Genomic DNA, 17,264 nt, shown 5'->3' with positions numbered 1-17,264 from the left:
AAATAAAAACATTGTATCAATAGAACACTCCAAAGAAAAAAAATTGCAGCCATCTCTGTTCATGCAATATCAAGTTTTGTTTTTTTTTTGTTTTTTTTTTGTTTTTTAAAAAAAAAACCCCAAACACCAAAACAACCCATAAAACTAATAAAACGAAGGAAAATGTTGTTCAGATCTTATGACCTGATGGTTGAGAATCCTGATCAGGCTGTTCAGAATGTGGCTCATGGGACAGAAAGGACAGGAGATACCATGAGATCACGTTTGTGGGCCCTGGACGTGGTGGCCCCCTCAGGTTAGGGTACACGCTGTCTTCAGTCCATCAGTTCTTGGATCAGCAGCTTCAAGAACATGATAGTTCTAAGCAAGGGGATCCCAGCACAAGACCTTGGGTCTTGGCCCACGTTTTCTGTTTCGCTCAATTTCCTTTTTCCTTTTTAATTAATATTATTGAATATGACTATTTTTTTTGGTAGTGGTAAGTCACTTCAGTATCCACTATGGGCAGACATTGACAAATACAAACAGCAGTGCAATATTTGACCCAGACTTTAAAAGAACAGGAGGCGATGGTGGAAATGAGGTAACTCTTCCCCAACACGTGTGAACAGACAGCTCCTGCTCTTCTAATGCTCTATGTCCATTAGGAGAGAGTAGGGCTTGTCAACAGGATGGTTACATAAAGAAGAAGCTACAGAAGAGAAAAAAGAAAGGTTCAGATTCAAATTTGATTCTTAATGGCTTAAGAAAAAAAGGAGCTTCTCTACAACAAGCTGTGAAAGAACAGCAGTGTGTCAGTTAACGGGGTGACTTCCTTGAGCTCCACGGGAGGGTGAGCAGCAGCAGGGAAGAGGAGGCCAGTGAAGAAGACGATGCCTCAGCTGGGCACCAAGGCACATGAATTGGCAGGGTGGACACGGACAGGTATGGGGGAAAAAAAGTGATAACATGATATGTGAAGTACAGGACACCACATGGCAAGTATCTTTGAGAAACTGGTGTAACCCAGACAGCAGCCATTTGAAGTCCACCACACAAGGCAGGAAAGCATGAGACTCTTATCCTTGTTTCTTTTATCCAGTAAGCACGTGTGCATATGCAAACCAAGCAGCGACTAAAAAGAACTCACAAAAAAGGGCACACAAACAATGTTTGGGTAAAAATATATTTTCCCCGCTTTATGTCTTGGCACTAGTGATATATGCATAGATTACCTGTTCACCACTCTCCTACCTTAACAGATGCCAAATTACCAAGCATGTTGCTAAGTGATTACTTTCATATTTGAAAAAATGATATGCTTCACATCAATACAATTACTTTAGTTTTTAAAAAAAGACAAATGTCTAACATGCAGCTTACATATATGACAATTCTGCATTAACACTGAAAGTAGATTACACAACAGTTTTAGAAAACACATTGGTTATTTTCAAACAGCAAAATGACAAGGATCTACAACTACAGTTTAAGGCATATCAGCATATTTTAAAATTAAGAAATAGACAAAGTTCTACTGCTGTTCACAGCTTTTCAATTTATTTAAAAAATTCCCTTCATACCTACATACAAACTAGACTTTGTAGGTCTTAATTCCAACTAACGAATGTGTCCTGTCAGTGGAACCAGGACTTTTCAAAGCTCAGACTTGACAATTCCAGACACTTGCAAATGGCAAAGCAAAGGGGTGGGAATGGACAGTTTTTGCAGGACCACACAGAGACAGTAGGACGTGGGTCGGTAACAGCTGAAAAACCTCACTCAATAGTTTGTATGTGAAACAGTCATGGAAATGTCAAGAAAGCAAGGAAACCAAGTCTGTTCATTTGAGGTGCACAAGATGTGGAGAGTGTGTGTTACTGCTGGTGAGTCACAAAGCAGAGAAGGAAGATAAGTAATCTGTGCCCACTGTTACATTAAATAATTCCCATTGTTGAAATGCCCTTTAAAAGGAGAAAACCTTAACCAATTTATAAAGAGCCTAAGTTGGGAAAACACAGTCTGAACTGCCCATAAATTCTCATCAATGCTTCTCCATCACATTCTACAAGTACATGTGTTATGGAGATCTAAAGTTCAGAAGAAGCAAAAAGATGGCCATTATGTTTTAACAAAAGATGTGAGGGAAGGCCAGCTAGAGTTATGTAGGCCCCTCACCCCCCAAAAAAGAGGTGGCCACTGTCAGCAGTTAGCACCAGGGAGAGACCACTGGACTAAGATAAAAAAATTAAGTGGTCATAAAGGCATCCTAGCATAAAATTTTTTCTCTTGGTTTTCTCTAGTAGAAGATAGTAATTTCTCATTCTGGATTTACTTGCCTTGCCGGAATCAAGGGCCCTCTGAACTATCCAATGATGCCCATGAGGCTATGTAGAGCACAGGCAGGGATTAATAATTTCTTTTTTTTTTTCTTTGGAGAGTCTCACTCCATCACCCAGGTTGGAATGCAGTGGTGCAGTCTTGGCTCACTGCAACTTCCATCTCCCAAGTTCAAGCAATTCTCCTGCCTTAGCCTCCCAGGTAGCTGGGACTACAGGCACGCGCCACCATGCCTGGCTATATTTTTGTATTTTTTGTAGAGACGGGGTTTCACTATGTTGTCCAGGATGGTCTTGATCTCCTGACCTCGTGATCCGCCTGCCTTGGCCTCTCAAAGTGCTGGGATTACAGGCCTCAAGTGATCTGCCCACCTCAGCCTCTCAAAGTGCTGAGATTACAGGTATGAGCCACCACAACTGGCCTGGATTGGTAATTTCGGATTTCCAAATTCAGGTCAAGAAGTGGAATTTATTATGTGGTTCTTGTGAAAAAAAATATAAAAGTGGCCTTTTATATATATTTAGTTTTTTTTTAAAAACAAAACAAAAACAAAGGCTACTCAAACCATTACCTTCCTGCCCCCCTTGAAAAGAAAAAAAAATCCATCCATCCCACTTGCTTTCTCTAATTTTGAAAAGTCAGAAAGATCTCAAAGGTTTCTTACTACTGTACTTACATGCAAAGGCGAAAGCACATCCAATTAGATTTGAGGGTATCATTTATTCCGTGCAGAGCCAAGGACTACTGTGAAAAAAGGCATAGATACAGAAAGAAAAAAGAAGAGCAGCAATAACAAACTAAACAGGGCCGGGGAGCAGTGGCAGAAAAAAGTTCAGAAGCAATACATTAAAAAAAAAAAAAAAAAAAAAAAAGCTTCTATTTGTTTCTTTTGACTTTTTATTCTCTGACTCGCCATATGATTTATTTTGCTGGGAAAATTTTAATGCAAAAAAGTCAATCCAACCAACAATCTTGGAATCAAAAAGTCAGCTGGATGCCTTTCACTGTTATGCTTATTTAAAAAAAATTTTAGTGATGCAAGAAACAATTTAAAAGTGTACTTTCTGTACGAGCCACAAAAATGCTCACACAAGCGGTGGTTGGAACAAGCATACAACACAAATATTCAAGCTTTTGTCTGATGCACAGCTTATGAGCAAATTCAGCCCATGGTTTGAATCAACATGCCAGCTACTATTCGGCTGCTCCACAGTTAGCTCCAGACTAGAATTATTTAAAAAAAACAGAAGCAAAAACAAGGATGTTGGTCCAGTAGCTCCTAAACGTGTGAAGACTATGACTGCTGCTGTGTCTAGTGTGTAGCTTCTATTCCAGCTTTGTTTAGGCTTCCACGAAACTAATTTCCTTACTTTGCTTAATTAAGCATAATCAGTTCATGGAAGACCATTCCTTCTTTCCTCTAAGTATGGCTGAGGACAAAGAGAAGGAGAAAAAGTCTTTGCTGAAATCAAAATAGAGACTTGTTCATTTTAAAAAGAAAGTGTGTGTCAGGGGAGATGCAGCATATTCTATCCTATTAATCTCTAACCAGTGAGGAAAATGTGGAGGGGAAGTGGGTTCATGAGCAATGTTATCCTTTCTACATGTAGAGAGAAAGCTGGGAGGATCTTGTTAGTAGAGGGGAAAAAAACAATCACACAGATGAAAAGATAAGCATCAGAAAGGAACAGTATAGAAAAGAGATGAAATACGCACTTTTCCATACAAATTAGGCATGCAGGATAGGTTCTGGCATGTGGGTCCGCTCCAATCCCTGATGAGGCAAGGGCCTTAGACAAAGAGCAGGTGGAGCTAGCCAAGGTGAGGAATACTCCAGACAATGATTTGAGACTTCAGTTGTTCTATTTCTTCTCTCTTTTATTGCCAAATACTGAAAGGAGACTAAGCAAGGAAGCTGAATAGGAAATGTCTACCTTCTTCACTTACGGGTCATGTTGTGGTCCTTCCTATTTCCACCTTAAAGTTGACAAGGTCTCCCTCAAATTCGTGCTACCAATGATACAGAGTTTATAGCAAATTTTCTGAGGGAAGTATCTGTGGAAATTTTCTCATGATTAGGGAAAAATTTTATTAGAAGTACAAGTATCCTGGAATCAGTCATCAGGGCCTCCCTCTAAGCCCACTGGGAACAAACTGTGTGTTTCATAAACTGTGTGTTTATGAAAGATTCCTTACTGTTAGTGGTAAGCAGGTTGTAGAAAGCCCATCATCCTTAGTAGAAGGTTCTTCTACTAACCAATGTTATATGATTCAACCTTTAAGACGTCTATCTGTGAGAGGATCAAGGATGCACCAGTAAATGTGAACATAATCATAGTTTTCTCAGGCCTGTCTACTCTACTCCAACTTGGCCAGGATTTGAAGGCAGGCATTCAGATGCGGTTTCAAACCATGAGAGGAGACAGTCTGAACAGACCCACAAGCTCAGGCCAAATAATGTTACTGATGAAAATGAAAATGTCATGCAAGTGTAAAAATAAAATATAATGCTTGCTCACCCGTCTGTCTACATACAAATCTACCTTGGCTTGGGACAAGTGTGGAGAAAAGACAGTGAGTTCAGGGATTGTGCACTCATGGAGATGAATCATCAAGAAAATGCAAACTCTTGTCATGGCTATTCAGGTTTTTAGTTCAGCTGCTGAGGCGGTGAGAAGTTTTCATGTCAGACGTACAGGTAGCATTTTACCCCACTTTCCTCTGTCCAAAGCGACATACAAGTAACAGGCCTGCTTCGTGCTGCCATTCAGAACAGGCATAAAAAGCAAATCATTTACTTTCCGGAAACAGAGTCCAGCTGCACAGAGCATTTGCGGTTATTCCCTTGTTCTACCATTTTCTACCACCCAACAACATTCAGCAAACGAGTTAATAATAGTTACTGGTGTTTGAAGAAGGGTAAAAAAAATAAAAATAAAAATAAAAATAAAGAACACACATGGCAGAGATACGATATTACTGCAAAAGCAGGTGAATGCGGGAACATCCTTGGCTTGCCAGGCTTTATGTGAAGCTTGCACTGCAAGTTAAAAAACAAAACAAAAAAGTTAGAAATAATAATAAATTAAAAAGAAAGGAAAATTAGGAGCGACAGCACCAGCATTCAGCGATGGTGAATGCTCATGCAATGATTATGGAATTGACAGAAATTAAAACCAAAAATTTGAGAAGGCTACTCTACATGACAAGCAAAAGCAAAATTTAATACTGAATTAAAGACATACGGTTAGTTTCCATTTGTATGTAATTTAGAATTCACAAGTGACTTCTTGAAACCACTGCATGTCTAGTGGGAGGATTTACTGTTTAGCTTTTGTTTTCTCAAATAACACAAAACCATTATCTATTAGGTTTGGGTGTCCCATTAGTACTGAATAGGAGCTTCATCTTCCACTTCGGAGCTGCTGAAGGCGTCAGAGAATAAATATACAATAAATGCCTTTGTACAATTGACTTGAAGAAAAGGTCTAACGCAGTTTAGGGATTGAAATTACATAGGGAATGGAGGACATGCTATTAATCTAGTTGGGTAGGGGGAAAAAGACAATCACTGTAATTGTTACAGATACAGCAATGCCAGGAGCTTTCCCCCTCTTCTAGGTACAAAGCAATGCCAAACCCACGGCCCATGTGTCTAATTTTAGGCAAGTGCAAAACATGCAACTTTATTCCTTAGCAAGAATCAAAACAGTTTTTTTTTTTAAAGATGAGTGGATGGTTGGTTAAACAAGTATGGTTTTAGAATGATGAATTTTAAAACTGTCTTTTGGGATAGATGCAGCTTAACCAGCAAATGGCTGCTGGCAATTGTGCAGACAGTTTTCAGAAAAGGGAAACACTGTCCACTGACCAACTTACCCCCGCGCAGTCCCACCACTGTGGTACAGTCGCAAACAAGGAAAGTGACTTGGTGGCCAGAGATGGCAGAAGGTGGGGCCAGCTAATGGCAGTGCCAGGGTTTAGTTCTACTTTGCCTGTCATCTTAGGAAATGTTATACACTCTCATGCCACTACAGGTCAAGGAGAAGTATAAAGCCTTACCTACATTAAAAAAGGAGCGTGTCATTAGAATAGAAAAAAGAGAATTTAAAACTATTAGAAAAACTAAGTTAGGCTTTGAGCTGGAAACATAGCAGGTAAATAAGTAAGCATCTGCCTTTTCGTTTTCTACCTACAACAAAGCCAGCTCCTAACGGTAACTCCTACATCTGCTCCAGCTATGCCAGGAGGCATCTTCCCAGCTCTTTTCAGAGTGCTGCCCTGTCCAGCCTGGCCACTGTCTTTCTGCGGTCCCTCTAACCAACGCAGTCCACTGCCTCTGGCAGGAAAAGGTGTGAGTTTTTTGTTTTGTTTGTTTGTTTTTTACTTTGACACTTCAGGCCTCCACTGGCAGTTGCTTTCACTGTACAAATGCAAAGTGTGGAAAAGGGTAAGGACCTAGAAAAAGAAACCTGGTTACTACTCTGAACCAAACTGAGTATAATATCCTTCAAAATAAATGAGAATACATAAATAAGCTAAAATAGAATCCACACAGGCTTCACAGAAACTTTGAAAGCATTACACATTGGTAAGGCCCCAGGATAGGAAGAAAATAACCTAACATGTCCGAAAGGGCAAGGAAAAACCTCCCTACACTGGGAAGTTTGTTACTAAATAAACTTTTTTAAAATGGAGGCACAATAATGATCAGTTCTTGGAATTTTTATTGCTTAAAGGCACGTCTAGTATACACGAAATACTCTTTTAACATTGCTGGTCTTTTAGAAACATTCTTAGTTTTAAAACTCGAACCTTTATGCACTGAGTGCTTCAGGATGAAAAGAAAAACTTGACTTTGGGTTTCCTAAGCTATAAGTCAGCAGCTTTTTGTCTCATTCATACCTATAGATGTATGTGTACGTACACACACACACACACACACACACACCCCTATATCCTTGGTTGGTCTGGATTAACAAAGGTACAATGCCAAATGGCTTTCATCTGTCTTCACCGGAAGAGTCACTGTAATCTCTGAGTCTCTGCATGGGGGACATCACCATGAGTGTTCGATGCTCTCCCGACACACATAGCTACAAAGGGCTTTCTTAAACTACATTATAATCTATGTGGTTGTTACTCTCAGAATTAATCTAGCGTAACTAAATTTTGGGCCTTGAACTCCTTTGGTCACTTGGATCTGTGCCAACTCCAAATAAACCCACAACCACTTCTACTATTGTTCAGAACATTTGCCTCCTCCCTTGCTCTGGTGATACATTTTCTGCTGTCTCAGAGCTCAGAATGTCAAAGTTGGTAAAGCATGATTTAAAACTCTCTCAGTATGTCACTGTAGCAGTCCATTTTTATTTTTACTGCAGGCAACATGAGATTTCTTAGGGGTGAGCCTACTGCACATTCATCAAGAGTAAGTGGACAACAGCACTGTGCTCACTCTTCCCTATAACACATTTCAGTTACTGTGCGGAGACTTGATCCTGTGTACTCTGTGTTTAAAGAATGTAATTCTTTATGTGCTTGAGTATCAATGTTTTTGTTTACTTATGGTCAGCTTTTTCCCTAGAACCTCGGCATGTAAGGCGAAAGAGCAAGACTTCCTGAAACAAGTTCTGAGTTGCTTTAAATAGCTGCCCCAAAAGCACCGCACATTAGACAAAGGAGGGCGGCATCTGCATATCTGCCACTGAGATACCACAAAGGTTTTCCTTAGTGGTATTCTTACCATACTGCTTCCTGTCAAAACCGATAGCTAGTAACGTAAAACTAGGCTTAATGTGATTCAAAGCACAGCTTCAAATCACAGGAGAATGTCAAGGCAGGGCTAAATCTCCCACTGGTTTCAGGCAGCTGCTACTGGAGTATCATAGGAAGTGACCAACTCAAGAGCAGAATCTGACCTTTTGGCACATGACATTAAGACCCTATTTAAAAAACCTTTTATGAGTGGGTTTAGGTTTGGCTTGAGGGTTGGCAGAGGTGTCAACTGGATAGGCATTTGGATCCCATTTCACAATAAAACAATTCATCATACTGAATTTAGAGGAAACTAGTGGCCACTAGCAGCTCTTCCAAATGTTTCATTTTGGGAACGAGACTTTCAGTGACTGGCTTACGAAGTCTTACAACACAGAATAGGAAACTAATTTTAACAACTGTGATTTTAAGATGCTCTCTATCAAGAGTCATGAGAATTGTCTTCAGAGGGTGCTGAAGAGGCATCAACCTGTCTTCTTCGAGACTCCTAGTGTTGGTGTGGAAGATGCTACTGGAGACAACAGGTTCCTCCAGGCCTGATTGCTCGGTCAATGTGGTCAAGTTTTATAAATTAATCTTTGTGTACCTTTTAAAAATATTTTAAAAACCTTCATCATCTTCCCTGCACTGTAGAGAAAATACTTGCTTTTATCTTTCTGGTAAAAGACCAGTTTCCAGTCTGTAAATGGGAAAAGTAGAGACATGCAAGAGGAATAAACTGTTAGAGGTCCCCAATACATGGGGGTGACACCTGCTTACTTTTTCTTATCCTTGTCTTTCTTGGTTTGCTGGGCCCCAGATTGCTGGGCCTGGGACTGTAGCAACTGAGCCGCTGCTTTCTTCTTCTGGAAGTTGTTCACCTCCTCCTCAAGCTCCTTCTTCTTGTCTTCCACTTTCTTCTTTTCTTCTTGGTGTGTCCGCTTTAGAAGGTCAAACTTCTCATGAAGCTGGAGAGAAAAAGAAGACAGGCTTGGTGAACGGAATGAAAATCCATTTGATGTAAAGTTCTTTGGATCTGTTCAAAAAACAAAACATGGCCAGGTGTGGTGGCTCACGCCTGTAATCCCAGCACTTTGGGAGGCTGAGGCGGGTGGATCACGAGGTCAGGAGTTCAAGACCAGCCTGGCCAAGATGGCGAAACCCCATCTCTACTGAAAATACAAAAATTAGCCAGGCGTGGTGACAGGTGCCTATTATCCCTGCTACTCGGGAGGCCGAGGCAGAGAATTGCTTGAACCCGGGAGGCGGAGGTTGCAGTGAGCTGAGATCACACCACTGCACTCCAGCCTGGGTGACAGAATGAGACTCCATCTTAAAAAAAAGAACACAAACAAACAAACATGTGTCATGTGGCTGCACTGGCTTTAATTACAGGTGTAAAGTACGGTTTTGTTGACTTCCTGGAGGAGCTGGGCTGGGAGGCTGAAGAACATCCCTCAGAGACCCAGACTTCTGTGACACTTGAACTCCTTGGACTAAAGATTCCTTCACTCTGTTGCCCAGGCTGGAGAGCAGTGACTCAATCTCAGCTCATTGCAACGTCTGTCTCCCGGGTTCAAGCAATTCTCCTGCTTCTGCCTTCCAAGTAGCTGGGATTATGGGCATGCGCCACCACGCCCAGCTAATTTTTGTATCTTTAGTAGAGACGGGGTTTCACCATATTGGCCAGGCTGGTTGCGAACTCCTGACCTCGTGATCCTCCCGCCTTGGCACCCCAAGGTGCTGGAATTACAGGTGTGAACCACCGCACCTAGCCAAAATTAATTATGATCCTAACAAAAAAACTCACCCCAGTGGTAAAATTGGCTCTTTACCTCTGGTCCTTTTTCAAAATGTATAAAAAACATTTACTTAGAGATATATACAATGACTACATATATATGTGTGTGTGTATATATATACATATGTATATACGTGCGCGCGTGTGTGTACATATCTATATAAGCATTACGAATTAGCTACTTAAATAATGTGTTGGGAAATTTCTGGCCCTTGAGGGAAGGAAAGGGAAGAAGAAAAGGAAAGGAAGAAGAAAGGAAATGAAAAAGAAAAGGAAAGGAAGGAATTCCAGATAATTTTAGATTTTTTACCCAGCATCCCCTTGGTTCTTGAAGCCAACAGCAAATAAGGCTGAACTTTCTCTGCAGCAAAACCATCTTGAGTGCTTAGCTATTTAAATAGCCTCTAAGTTTCAGTAGTTTTTAGACAAAATAAATTAAAACAAGAAAATGAGGAAATTTAGATGATTTCACTTAGAAACGTATAGATATAGTTCAAACACTTCAGATACTCATTATTGACCAGCAGAAATAGACATTATGCACACAAGCGTACATACACACATACATACACACACACACACTCAAATACAATGGGATGAGTGTTATAGTACAAATCTATGTTAACTTCTAGGAAGCAGTTAATCTGGCCAGGGGAGGGAACTGAGGTAAGACTGGAGCAGGGAGTGCGAGCCCCATGAGGGCAGAAGCACTGGTGCAGACTTTGTGTCAGAGCATGTCCCCCAGACAGTGCCAAAGTCTAGAAGAGTTGGCTGATAGACTAAGATGATAATAATAGTCCCAGAATCCCAAATCTCATGTTTTAAGACTTGTAAATTGAAGAAATACAGAGCTACACAGGCCATATGATCAGATCTGGAGACCTAAGATCTAGTTTTAGTCTCGATTTTGCTAACGAGGTATGTGACTACAAAAACATTTTTTTTTAAATTTTTATTATTTTTTATTATTATACTTTAAGTTCTAGGGTACATGTGCATAACGTGCAGGTTTGTTACATATGTATACTTGTGCCATGTTGGTGTGCTGCACCCATCAACTTGTCAGCACCCCAAAAATAGTTTTAACTTTTATAACCTGTTTGTCATCTGTAAGGTGGGAATGAGAATATCTGACCCATTTTCCTGGCCAGGTTGGTAGGTCACTTGTGACAAAATGCATGTAGAAAGTACTTGGACCAGCTGGGCGCGGTGGCTCAAGCCTGTAATCCCAGCACTTTGGGAGGCCGAGACGGGCGGATCACGAGGTCAGGAGATCAAGACCATCCTGGCTAACACGGTGAAACCCCGTCTCTACTTAAAAATACAAAAAACTAGCCGGGCAAGGTGGTGGGCGTCTGTGGTCCCAGCTACTCCAGAGGCTGAGGCAGGAGAATGGCGTAAACCCGGGAGGCAGAGCTTGCAGTGAGCTGAGATCCGGCCACTACACTCCAGCCTGGGCGACAGAGCGAGACTCCATCTCAAAAAAAAAAAAAAAAAAAAAAAAAAAAAAAAAAAAAAAGAAAGTACTTGGACCATCATGAAATCCTCTAAAGTGTGAAGTACTAAGAAAATCTCCCTCTTACAAATCTTTCCCTTGGAAGCAGGACAGATGGCTTACCTCTTTCTCTGCCTCTTTAAGTTCAGCTTCTTTCTCCTTCACTCTCATAACAAACATTTGTCTCATTTCTTCTTCTTTCTTCTGCAGTTCTCCCAGGAATTCATTCCTTTTTGCTTCATATGTCTCCTGAAGACTATTCAAAATCCACAAACCAAGGACAGCATTATGAAATTGTATGCTAAGAAATTTCAGTTCACATAATTTCTACCCATCTACTTCCAAAACATAAAGTTGTTGCTTGCCATATTAAAGCATAAGTAGAATGACACTGTTTTACTTTTAGTTATTCTGTGGTTGGAAAGACAAGTGCATCAAGAACTAGAAATCAGTTAGTAAGCATGACATAGCACTAAAGGTATGTCTCTGACTAGCAAAGTTTTATCTTACATATATTCATACAGGGAAAACCTGGGCTGAGGAGGTGGAGGTGGTATAGGATTTGAGAAGATGGAGGAGGCCTGGTATAGGGGGAGAAATGAAGAGGCACCGGAGTCCCACAGATCCAGGTTTGAATTCGGACCGTACCAACTGACCGGCTGTTCTTAGAAAAGTACAGCCTCCCTCAGCCTCCAAGGTCTGAGACGCGGATACAGTGACACTTACCTTCTAGGGATATGACCCTGAGAATGAAATGAAGGAAAGGGAATAAAACATCGAACATATAATCAGTGCCCAGTAAATGGTACTCTCCCCTCTCATCTCCCTCCAGCCCCCAATGTGGAAAATAAACCCAGCAAAAGTAAACTAAAGAGACAACATTACCTTTAAAGGTATTGTAGAAAATTGCTACTTTTCAAGTTATATTACCAGTTGTAAATAGAGCAGGGAGAATAGTTTAATTTTTATTTTCAATTCTATCCTCCTCCTGACTGTCTCGGAAGTTAGAGCCCAATATTCTACATTGAATGCTACAGCTCAGCTTTATCTCTAAGTCAAAACAAATATATTTACAGAGAAATCACTTTGGTAGCACAGCTTAAGAAAATACAACCCCACTGCCACCCCCACATACACACAGAAACATTTGCTGATATTTTATAGGTGCTATTTCTCTCTCTGTCTTGCTGTTTCCCTACAACAACTGTTGTATATTAACCGTCTGCAGTATATCTGCCTTTCCCATGGACCGAATTCGTCCAAAGCGTAGACTACAAACTGGATAGCCACTCCGGATGACCCCCGGTACCATGCGGACTACCACACATCATTACATCTGTCCATTTAGACGAAGAAAAAGGAAATTCAGGTGATAGGAACATACGTGCATGTAGATACACACATCTACAATGAACTACAGAACTAGTTTAGTATTAGAAAATGTATTAGGCCAAGCATGGTAGCTCACGCCTGTAATCCCAGCACTTTGGGAAACTGAGGCAGGAGGATCACCTGAGGTCATGAGTTCGAGGCCAATATGGTGAAACCCCCATCTCTACTAAAAATACAAAAATTAGCTGGGTGTGGTGGTGAGCACCTGTAACCCCAGCTACTTGGGAGGCTGAGGCAGGAGGATCACTCAAACCCAGGAATTGGAGCTTGCAGTGAGCTGAGACCATGCCATTGCACTCCAGCCTGGGCAACAGAGCAAGACTCCATTTCAAAAAAAGAAAACGTATTACTTAGGCTGGTTTTTACTTCAATAATTAACATGGTTATTAGTTTATTAAAAGTAAGTTCTCTTGCCCTCGCCACTATCAATAGTACCTGTTTATAAACAATTGTTTTGAGTTTCCAGAGGTACATTTAGCTTTCACATTATCTTACAAGATAAAAACATGTTCGGCCAATGTTAGTGTTGGCTAATATTAATAGCAATAGTTGGACTTCAAGTTTAAGATCTATAGTGATGGATATATAGAGAAGTATACTGATAACAGAACTATAAAATAATTCATGAAATTTTGCATACTAGCTTATAATAAACTCTTCATCACTATTATTTAGCTCAGAATTGCCAAAGGTAGAGGATGACTTGTCCCTCCTATGAAATTTTACAGAAAACTCAGTTTTTGTTGATTTTAGAATAATGAATATATCTCCCCCTTATTTCTAACAAACAATGGAAACTTTGATAGAAACACTACCCAAAATGTATTCCAGAGACCACCAATTTCAAGAAAGGATCTCCAAAAGAGGGGCTCCAACGTCAAAAGACAGAAGGGAGAATGGTGCCCCTACTATCCTTTTAGCAGATTCACAGTGCATGGTGGATCTCAACCTTGGCCGCACAGCAGGGGCACTGGGCACGTTTTGTTGCATACACTTCCCTAAATACAGAGTCCTAAGTTCAGTCCTGGAGAGGCTGATTCAGGATGTCTGGTAAGGCAAAATGGTCTAGTTTTAAATGCTTCCCAGGTGATCTGATGTAACTAGTCTGCTAGTTTTAAATGTTTCCCAGGTGATTTGATGTAACTAGTCTGCTAGTTTTAAATGCTTCCCAGGTGATTTGATGTAACTAGTTTGCTAGTTTTAAATACTTCCCAGGTGATTTGATGTAACTAGTTTGCTAACTACTGCTTGTCTTAAATGCTCTGAGAAGCCCAAGAGTAAAAGAACCTGTTTAACTTGATTGTCTTAGAACCCTCCAAATTTGTCTGATCATGGAAAATTTAAGCAATTCACTGATAGAATGTGCTCTGGGTAATGCTACCCTAAATGCTGAGAACTCACTAAATGACTCTGCCTTATCCAGTTCCAACCACAAGCTATCTTATGCTTCAGTTTCTGAAGATACATTTTGAAACTATGAATCACAACTCAATTGTGGGTCTTAACCAGTACCTTAAAAAGTTTAAGAGTAGGCATTACTACACAAAATGTGTATGCTGGATCATGATGGAAAATGCTTTTTATAGTGAAGCTTGCAGTCCAAAATTGGAAAGCCTAGTCCCAGAGAAAGCCTAAGGAGCAACTTTGCCATTGGCAAAACTGGAAGCAGTTTTGACACCCTGGGCCAGAGCAGGCAAATGGGCTCAACAAATGCTACTTCTTATATCATTGTGTCTTAGGATGTCAGCCAGCTTTTGAACTCTGACATTGGAAACAATAATCAGGAACATAAGAAACATAAGCCATAAAACCTTACCCCAAGGAATCACAACTGTAATTAGTTACTTACAAATGACTTAGAACCACAGCATCCACAGAATCAGATTCCCAGACACCTCTGCCAGTTGAGTTGTCCACTGGAGATACCAGAAGCCCTCACTAATATTTCCCAGTCATTGAAGACCAGTTCAAAAGGAACTGGCTCATATCCAGTAAAGATATCCAAAGTGATTATATATCTTTTTTTTTTTTTTTTTTTTGGAGACAGGCTCCTACTGTCTCACCCAGGCTGGAGTGCAGGGGCAGGATCATAGCTCACTATACCCTCGAACTGCTGGGCTCAAGCGATCTTCCCACTTCAGCTTTTCAAGTAGTTGGGACCAACCACAAGCATGTGCCACCATGTCTGGCTAATTCTTTTTTTTAATTTTTTGTTGAGATGAAGTCTCCCTATGTTGCACAGGCTGGTCTTACATTCATGAGCTCAAGTGATCCTCCTACCTCAGCCTCCTAGAGTGCTGGGATTTCAGATGTGAGCCTCTGCACCCATCTCTTCAGTGGTATCTTCCGCAACTTTTAGTTCTTCAAAGTTAATTTTTAATTACAGTTACTAATACCCTTTTCTAAGTGAGAAATGTGTACCTTTTTCACAAGATTTTAGATTGATTTGAAATTAAGGATTTTATCTTGTAATTTCCTCTTAACAGCCCTTGGGAGAGGCAGGTTTTGCTTGTGGAGGTCAAAGGAAGAGAATGAACACAGACACTTCAGTTCATCCTTCATTCTGGCGATTCACACAGTACAATTCTCTCTCTGTTCTTATCTAAAAGCATCTAGTGGAGGGCATGCCAGAGTATGATAATCTCTACCAGCATTTGTGGAGTGGAGCAATACAAACGTGAATTCATTTAATCCTTACAATAACCCAGTAAGATAGACAATACTATCACCTCCCACTTTATAGATGGAGAAACTTGGACACACAGGTAATCTGAGCAGGTCACACAACAAAGAAGTAACAGAGCCAGGACTGAGCCCAGGCTACCTTGCGCAGATAAGAACTCTACCTCCTGCATTGCATGGCTGGTGTACGGAGGCCCAGCCACTCCTAATGAGTCTCCTGGGCCTGGACCTTGTTGGCCTCTGAGAAAATGGCGGTAACTGAGTGTTTTGCGTGAGTTGAACGAGGGTGAAGCAAGGAGATGGTGGTGTTCCAAGGTGAGATGAGAGCAGCTTGGGCAGGTACTGTTAGGAAAAGCGCAGTGGCCTCTCAGGAGAAAGGAAGCAGGGAGAAGCTCATGGGAGACACATGACATCTCCTCTTCTACCCTATAATGCCAGCAGAAAGGGGTTGGGGTCGAGGAAGGAGAGGCCTGGGTCCAGGGAAGTATGGGTGCTCTGGATGGTAGAAGCATGAGTTTCAAGGCTTCAGGGCAGCAGCTGGGCATGCGCGGGGGGAGGATAAAGATGGGCTTGGGAAAGAGCAGATGAATGCCTGGTTATATATGTATTCTGCCACAAGACAATAAAGACACAAGTGTGAATGCAGCCAGGTTTAAAGGCAATCTAGGGACGGGCTCCACTAGCTTTACTGCCGTGGTGTGCTGCCAAGGCTTGAATACAGCGTCTCTGTGCACACCCAGCTCCTCCTTTTGCCTCACACTGTGTAACATACACAGTGGCGCTGCCTCTTACTAGACTTGGCCTTAGAGGTCACTCTCTGTTTTACAAACATGTACTGTAAACACAAGGGGGCCCAGAGGACAAATGGTGAATGAGGGTGCTCACTGGGAAGGATGAACTTCACTGCACACCCATGCAGAAATCCTGTGCTTTGAGAATACAAAACCTTAAGCCCTTGATTTATACTCCTCCAAGCTCAGCCTAAATTCACATGGAAGATCCATCTTCCATGCACATCCAGGAATGGTGACTTTGCAGATGAAATTCTGGAAAATCACTTAAATCAATTGTGGCTTCTGCTTTTCCTTAACTCTGTCATCCTCCAAACAGAGTCACCTCACTCCATTCCTCCCTCTCAGGTGCACAGGAAGTGCTGAGGGTGCCCGAAATTCTTCAAAGCAAAGGCTGAGCCCTTTTAAAAGTAGTGGTTTCCAAGAAAAGGAAACTCAAATTCATTTCATATCACTATTTACCAAGACATGTGATTTAAAGCCAACTTTTGGTACCAAGTGATCTTCCCTAAACCAGGAGGGACACCAGAGTTTGAATGAGTGGTCTAAGAGGAGAAACTGTTTCCAGTTGAAATGGAAAACCTGGTCCCAGTTACCGAGATGTTAGAAGGTATTTATTTTTAGAAGGTCTACTTTTTTCTAATTTTCTAATTTTCTTATATATGGAAAAAAGTAAAGGCCTTGGTAATATATATGTGTATATATATAATGTGTGTATATATATCTATTATATATATATAAGATATACATATATTATTATTTATATAATTATATTATATAATTATATAAATATATAATATATGATTATATACGTTATATAATATATAATTATTTTATATATCTATATATATAGCATGTGTGTGTGTGTGTGTATATATATTTTCCCTTTTCATCATCAAAAAGTAAAACTCAGGCCAGTGGAAATGGATCCAAGTGGGGAAGGGAGATATGGATAAAGCTCTCTAAGCATCAGGCAGACTCAGTGATGTCCCTCACCAATCCTGAAGCCACTGAAACAGGGAGAACA

At 40.8% G+C, this 17,264-nt stretch overlaps 1 protein-coding gene across 6 annotated transcripts in view; it reads right to left on the bottom strand.

The window, feature by feature from the left end:
- The window catches only part of SEPTIN11 (septin 11), a 126,053-nt gene that overhangs the window by 36,187 nt on the left and 72,602 nt on the right, over positions 1-17,264 (bottom strand). Inside the window, exons 8-10 of one of the 6 annotated variants that reach the window (XR_011621254.1) lie at positions 11,496-11,628; positions 8,857-9,044; positions 2,996-5,359 (exon numbers count right to left, since the gene is read on the bottom strand). Coding sequence is in view for 5 of the 6 variants with exons in the window: in XM_024791399.2 (XP_024647167.1) it covers positions 3,039-3,063; positions 8,857-9,044; positions 11,496-11,628 (346 nt within the window). In the remaining variant the exon portion in view is untranslated. The other 5 variants (XM_024791399.2, XM_011733656.2, XM_011733659.3 and 2 more) reach the window with 5 other exon arrangements.

The sequence above is a fragment of the Macaca nemestrina genome, chromosome 3 (assembly GCF_043159975.1).
Source record: "Macaca nemestrina isolate mMacNem1 chromosome 3, mMacNem.hap1, whole genome shotgun sequence".
NCBI classification, from domain to species: Eukaryota; Metazoa; Chordata; class Mammalia; order Primates; family Cercopithecidae; genus Macaca; species Macaca nemestrina.
This window is presented reverse-complemented; position numbering and strand designations above follow the sequence as displayed.